Consider the following 8,022-nt stretch of genomic DNA (forward strand, 5'->3'; position numbering starts at 1 on the left):
AGTTGAAAAGCCAGTATTCATGATGGCATAGGGGTGCATTAGTGCAATTCGTATAGGTGACATGCATATCTGTGAAGGCACCATTAATGATGAATGATATATACATATTTTGGCAATATATGCTGCCATCCAGATAGCGTCTTTTTCAGGAATGGTGTTGATTATTTCAGCAAGACAACGTCAAACCTCATTCTGCATGTATTACAACATTATTGCTCCATATTAAGAGTCCAGGTGCTAAACTGACCTGCCTACAGTCCAGACCTGTCACCCACTGAAAACATTTGGCACATTATGAAATGAAGAATACCACAAAGGACACCCTGAACTGTTGTGCAGCTGAAGACCTGTATCAAGCAAGATTGGGGAAAACATTCCACTTTTGAAACTATACCAATTGGTCTCCTCAGTTCCCAAACGCTTACAGAATGTTATTTAAAGAAGAGGTGAACACAGTGGTAAACAGGCCCCCATCCCAACCTTTTTTCTAACATGTTTTTGGAATTAAATTCAACACATATATATTTCAAAAATCAATTAAATTTCATTTGATAAGCTTTCTTTGTTTTATTTTCCTTAAAAAGTATGGTTTACGTGATTTGCATATCATTGCATTCTGTTTTTATTTACATTCTGTACAGCAATGGGGTTGTGTTTATTTAGTGATTTTTGATAATGCTTCATATTGATGATCAGTCTTAGATACTTTGTAGATGCTCACCAAATCCCTAACATTCAACCAAATGTCTATTTATGTAGCTTTTCCCCTAATCCTACACCTAACACTCACTCGAAGCCTGAACCTACATTACCACAACACGTAAACCTACCAACTATAACTCTGAGCCAGTTGAGCATAAACCACACAGTTTTTTGCCCAATTTTGCCCCTGATTTCCCCTTTTCTGACCAGTTCCACCATCTGAAGCGATTGACAGTGCAGATAAACTGGTGGTGTGAGAGGCGGAGATTCCGTTTTTAGCCTTCTGATCTGTCTGTAGTGATAGGGCACATTCCATGTTTTTAAAGCATTTTTGATTTTTAAGACTAAAACATGTTCACAAATTGCATGGCATGAGATGGTTAATGACATAACTGTAATTTAAGCAACAGCCAATTAAACAGCAGACAGAAAAAAAATAACCCCCCTTGACCAATTCATATGGGTCATATGCACAGCAGAACAATACAGCAGAATGAAATTCTTACTTTGCTGTTCCTCCATTCACCAAATATAATCGTACGAGAATAAAAAAAGAAAATATAAGAACAACTCTAAAAACAATAGCAAAAAGTAAAAGTAAAAATGTACAGTATGAAATTACTGCTGCCTAACAACTTTTTAAGGTTCAATAATAACCTAGTTTTTTAACTTTAAATAAAAAATTGTGTATATATTATTATTTATATCATACATGAGTTTTTATATTATTTGTAAAATGTGTGATTTTTAAGAATTGTCATCAGGTTACTTCAGTCATTGACCATAACTGTTTACAGCACCTTGTCGCCCAGTCCTACGTACTTTACAATTTTCTGTTAGTTTGCCAGTTCATGGTGAGGTCCTCTACACCTCTTGCTGCAGAACAGAATTATATGCATCCACAGTTTGTTTTTGATACATAAAAGCACAGACAAGTCAGGTCCAGTTTCAAGTTTGTTTGTTGTTTACATTATCAAAAGATGTTAAGTGTTATTTATAGCTGAAGTTTATGTGTCATGCCCTTCTCTGCCTAGTTCTCACCCTGATAACAAAAAGATAATACATTCAGTAAAAGCATGTTAAGTATTAGATGCTCCCAAATTTGTTGTACATGTCTAGCTTTAGTTAACAAGCAAGTCAGAATATTTTTTTTATTAAAAACTCTTTGTACACAGGATCAAACCACAGAAAAAGTAAATTGGACATTTTTATCTCCAGAGCATCACATATTATTGAGCTATAAAAGGTTAAACAAGTTACTGATGTTGTATTTCCCCCTTAGATCACAGATCTGGAGACGAAGGTGGGTGCACTGAAGAGCTCGGAGCCCTCCTAAACCTCCCCCAGGAACAAGAGAGAGGGGGAGAGTGGGAGAAATGCCTTCAACCCCAGCCATCCCTCGCTCCTACGTTTTTCTCTCAAAGGCATGCAACAACGGACGACCAAAAGACTGCAAGAAACGTTAAAGGGATGTTCCTGGGGAGAGGGAGGGGTGAAAAAGAATTCCATAATGCCTCGCCAGTAAGCCTGGCACAGGCTGCCCACCTCTAGTCCTCATGACAGCCCACATAATGTAGGCCCCAGTACGTTTTTAGTTTCATACAGTATTTGATTTTCTCTCTTTTTAAACGGCCCTCAATAAAAAAAGCATTACGCTGCTTCCTCTCAGCAACTCTGCATAGTTCTGTTCAAGTGACCCGTGGGCTGGCTGGGCACAGTGCCAACGCGAACAGAAAAGGCGAGGATGAAAGTGCGCGGCAGACTTTTGAGTTTTTCTTTCTTTTTTTTTTTTGGTGTTCAAACCGCAACAGCAAAATGGCCGCTCTTCTTTGCCCACTGGAATGGAGCCACAGTTGGTTGTACAGCAGTGATGGAAGAGCTGATGGTGTTTGTATATATTCTTCAATGTATTTAAAAATGCTTAAGCAATGAGCCAGTGGGAAGAGGGATGGGTAACAGTAAAAACCGAACATAAACAAAAGTAGTCCAATATAAAGCTCAGTTCAAGCTGGATTGGTATTACCTGGGGAGGTACTGTAATTGAAGTGAATGCTGATGAGATTTGTGGATTCAAATGCTTAAAGGAGCTTCACATAATGTAAAGGGTTTCAACTTCAAAAAGGTTCTTCACACTCCAAAAATCCCCTTTACAAAAATGGTTCTGTGATGTAACAGCCATTGAAAGTGTTTTAGGGAACCAAAAGTGGTTCTTTTAAAGCATTTTGCAAGAACCTTTGTTGGAACCTTTATTTTTTTTAGAGTATATAGTATTGTAAGTACTGTAGTAGACATGTTCCAATCCACCTCAAGCAAATGGAACAACAAAACCTGCTAATAGACACAGCTTTGCTCCGTGTTGCTATTGTTAATGAGCTTTGCCCTAATTGTGTAATGCTGATGTGTACTTCCAGTCTATGACCTTTCAATCCAGACTGTGATCATTTGTGGAAACTACACAAATACATTTTTCTGTATAAATTGGCCAGTCAAAACCTTTACAGAACCTCCTCTAGTAAAACAAATCCACATCAAATAGTGCTTTAGACTAGCAGGGCAAAGAGGCAGAGTTGTGTATTTCTTTTACGCTTGATTTTTTTGTTAGCAAAACTGGCAAACAGGGTGTGAGACCTGCGCAAGCTTGACATTTAAAAAGTAACTTCCAAGATATGCTTACGTTTCACACTTTGCTTTCCTTTAGACAGTATTACTGGAGCAGTGTAACATGATTTGAGGATTTTTTTCTCCTGTCAAAAAAACATCACTTGTGCTGGCCCTTTACTGTGTCCGCAAATTTGCTTTGAGTTGAAAGCTGAGTTATGTTTCTCACGCTGAATGTGGTGCTTATGGTAACATGGGAAACTAAAGTATGAGTCCTCAGGTTTGGTTCCAGCAAAGCTCATATGAACCTTTGAAGCAGTCAGTACAGCCAAGCAACAGCTTACTGCAAACATGAGAAATCCTTCATGAGTAAAACCCTATTGAAGCTGGATTAGATTTACCTTGGGAAGTACTATAAGTCGAGTGAATACCGACAAGATGCGTGATTTTAATCCAGTATGAACCTGCAGTTTCTATAGTCTGACGGTAATAATTCTGAAATGCCCTTCAGTAATCGGCTGAATCCGGAGATCCCTCAGTAATAGCAGACCTGTTCTGAATCGCTAAATGAATGTGATACTCCTGATCCTGATATTCTCTTTAAAAAGACAATTCTCACCTGAAAATATTTATACTGTTTTCAGCAATAAACTGCATATCTGTCTTTTTATAAAATTGAATGTCTTTGATGCAAAAAATTATTGTAGCAAATAATTTTGTAGGATAGAAACTACTTTTCCCTATTTATTTATTTCACTGCACTAAACACAGTTTATGTGGCAGTTTATTTAACTCAAAAGCAAAGGCATTTTTTAAGTTTTATTGGTTTTCACTGTATAAATCACAAAATTAATTCCCCTTCCTGTGAGCACAAGAAGACTTAAAACTAGAAATGGCATTATGTTACTTTCTGTTTTCTGATACAAATACTGTTAGAAACCTGATTTACCAATCTGTTTTTTTAACTTCTGAGTTATTTTTAATTAATTTTTTTCACTTAGGTTGAGTATCTAAAAGCAGGCCTTCGTTCCCAAATTACTAAAACACTCTACTACCCCACAGCAAGAAGTGCACAGCTATCAACATAATGTGAGCCATCTCTACTAACAACTAATGATTCTTAAGAGTATTTTATTGGTATCAGGGTGTTAATGTTTGTCTTGTATTGGATCAAAAAAGACAAGTGGTATTGTTCATCTCTAAAGTAAAAACAAAACAGACATGGCGCCAGGCATGTAACATTGATGGCTATATCTGTGCTACAATGTTTCAGTCCATTCTGTCTGTGGTAATTTGGCAAATCAGCCAGTAAAATCCCTTACAAATTACATTACAGAGCCTCCTCTGGTGAAACAAATCCAGCTTGGATAGTGCTTTAGTCACTTCAGCACAGGCTGTGTATAACAGGCCTTATTGTTATTCGATTTTATCCTTTTTCCTTCTCACTCAGTCTTGCACAGTCCTTTTCCCACAGGCAAATGAGATACTGGTTGTATACTGTGCATTTAAGCACAGCAAGCATCTCTCATTATTGAGAGAATTACAGACACTGTAATGTCATTTCACCACTGCATTCAATATGCCATTTGACAATGGCAGTGGCTGTAGTTCTCTGGGATGAAATTGATCCAGGAGCAGTTTCTTTTTAAATCCTAACTTTAAACACAGAGAAGGGGAGACTCTGGGGTTGGGAGGGTCCTAAATGCACACTGCTGTCTTTTTGCCTTTAGTTATGTGTTGTTGATGACTGTTTCTGTGGATCTGGAAGGCCTTACAGTTATCTTCTCTGAAGTTTTACAATTGGGAAAACTGGAGTTTGGGTAAAGAATTAAATACACCTTTTAGGCAGATATATGATCTAGAACCAGCTCCTCATATTAAAAGCAAAATGTTAAACTGGTCTCAAGTGGAAGGATCTTTCCACTATTTTTAAAACTAAATGCATGCTTTTTACTGTAATAGAAAATGGTATAATGGCAAAACTGCTGTAGCTGTATTTCATTTTCGAAACCCAGCAGAGGAATAACTAGCATCAAGCCATTACAGCAAAAAGGATACATTTAGTTCAAAATACCAGCATTATCCTCTAAGGACAGCATCCCACAAAACCCCGTATTGGCCATTCAGAGTCTGATGGAGATGAGCACCATCTCGGGATGCACTAAGAAAGAGAGTCTACTGTCTGTAAATCTTTGTTCTGGAAATCTGTTTAAATTTGTTTAAGTATTAACTTTCCATTCTGGAAGGACAGTATTAGTTTGGGCAGATCTAATACGTGGCTATAGTTTTGATGGCTTTCTAAGATATGTGATATAATTCAATCCGTTGCTTCCACTTGGTATGTTTTGTGATGGCAAAAATGTCTCTTACAGTGCAGTATTAAAGATGAAGTCTGGGGTTTTATCCAATCTTTTAACAAATATTTTAGTGATCCAACAATATATCACTGGCAACAATATATGATGAGCTTTGTTAATGTCAGTAGAATATAAAGAGTTTTTTTTATGTGTGGAACTAGAACTCGTTCACTTTGGTTTATTTCTGGGATCAACTTTGGTTTGCAATATGTGCCGTTTCACATGGTGTGCAGCAAAAACCATAATACAGCACATTCCTAAGCACATCTCAGATACTCTGGTCACTCCTAACACTGTGATAGTCCACAGGGTCCATCTGTATGAAACATCCCAGCTGACCTATGCTTATGTAATCTTATTCATCACAGCATGGCCAGCAAAACTCATCCTAAAACAGCGCTCTTACTCTTGAGGAATGTGATACGTGCGAACAACCCCTGAACTACCTCAGGTTTTTTTCTCCCTACTCATCTGAATATTTTTGCACATAGACAGGAGGCAGAGCATCGTCAATAACTGGAAAACATAAATGCATTGGTGGACTCAATTAAGCAATTAAGGCAGTGTGTTTTGTTTTACAGACAGAGTGAGCTTGATGGACCCCTATTAAAATGATATATATTATTATATCTTGCAAATATATTCCAAAATGTACATGGAATATATCAGCGCTGTCATAACAAAACTTCCTATTGCTTAGTGGACAACTGTCAGAGAGGAGGAAAAAATGGTTAACTTCTTATTCTACATAATTTTTGACCATTTCTATTGGTCCATTCATTACGAAATGTTCACACAAGGCGAAGTTGGTATTTTCAAATGGTGTTTATATTTACATATATGGAGGTTTTGATATGACAGCGATGTTATATTTTCAGAATATTACTTTCAGCAAGTGTCATCTTGTTCCTGTTCCAGCTGTATTTCCTATTTTGTTGACTGTTTGTACTCTGCTGTCTCTAAGCTGGCTGTACCAGTATAGGCAGAGTCTGGACCTTTGATCACTCCACTCAGGTTTAATGACCTTAAGGCGGCAGTATTAAAAAATGGACCAAATACATTGAACATATACAGCTCTTTTTTGTGGTTGCTTCAGTGTGCATGCAATTGACCGCATCTCAAGGGAAACAACACAGCAGAGGAGACTGGATCAGCTGGATAAATATCAGGAACTGTAAACTGGACTTGCATTAATACCCTTCCCATGAAAATGTACCATATTTAAAAATAATTTTACAACATATATAATTCACATTCAGTAATGCATTAATAGCAAATCCTAATATATTCCATTTTATGTGGGTTTGCAGTGATAGGATTGTCAGCTCTGGGTTCTGGCACAGGGGCAACATTCATTGTGCATCAGTATCTTGCGGTCATATGTGTCGTAGAGTAAGAGTGCTTCATTTGGGTCAGCTTTTGGCTTTCGATGAATATGATTATCCATATAGGGTCCAATCCTATTTGAGAACTTTCGGTGGATGGACTAGTTAGGACCTGAATCTGAGCAGGAGGAACACTGGCAGACTGAAAGATGTTTTGTTTCCAAGCTGGACGGCAGGACGAGGAACATGTTGAGTGATAATCAGAACGGTGAAACACTGACTGATCAAACTTTTTAATCTTACATTCCATTCACCTTGCTTCGCAGACGCTGTAGCCTTTGATGAGATTTGCTTGTTTCTGTGTACAGAGAGGAACTCAGTTTTGCTCATGCTGGTATAAGAGTTTTACACTCATTTTACGTGAACTAAAACTTGACTCCATTCCTTCTCTATTCATTTTTTTTTACCCATCTTGAGTTGCAATCATATGAATGGAAGAAAAATGTTTCATTTGAAAGGAGCCTCATGTTTATCTTGCATAAGTTACTGTCATTAACAATAAATACAGAAATGTGTTGAGCAGTGGGGCAAATGTGCTGTTTTTTGTGTATCAAGCTTTATATTAAGCATGTTATGATAACTGCATAAAAACCACAGTTGTATGCAAAAGTTTGAACACTCCTAGTCAAAGTAGATGCTTTGTTGATTTTAGTGTAAAATAAGTTTCTCACCAAACTGAAATATAACATTTTTATGCAATTTTATTGCAGTGTGTTTATTTGCTGAGGTCAAGATATATATTTTAAATAAATATAAAATATAAAATGTGCTGTGACTTTTGAACAGGCAGTGTTACTTTTAATATATTATAAATATGTTATAATTTTATATTTTATTTTTCCCCTTAATTGTGCAGAAGTGGGTTCTCTATATATGATGTGTTCATTTATTTATTTATTATGGAATTCAGGGGTGTTTGATTCATACTTTTGCATACAACAGTATTGCTATTTTGTGACTGTATTATTGTGGGTCATCAC

General features: G+C 36.9%; 1 protein-coding gene across 1 annotated transcript in view; it reads left to right on the forward strand.

Moving 5' to 3' along the window:
• The window catches only part of ppp1r9ba (protein phosphatase 1, regulatory subunit 9Ba), a 69,395-nt gene extending 61,828 nt beyond the window's left edge, over positions 1 to 7,567 (forward strand). The window contains exon 11 of the mRNA XM_017685204.2: positions 1,985 to 7,567. Within this exon, the coding sequence (XP_017540693.1) occupies positions 1,985 to 2,038 (54 nt within the window). The 3' untranslated portion in view covers positions 2,039 to 7,567. The remainder of the gene's footprint in view (positions 1 to 1,984) is intronic.
• The last annotated feature ends 455 nt before the right edge of the window (positions 7,568 to 8,022 follow it).

Source organism: Pygocentrus nattereri, chromosome 14, assembly GCF_015220715.1.
Source record: "Pygocentrus nattereri isolate fPygNat1 chromosome 14, fPygNat1.pri, whole genome shotgun sequence".
NCBI lineage: Eukaryota > Metazoa > Chordata > Actinopteri > Characiformes > Serrasalmidae > Pygocentrus > Pygocentrus nattereri.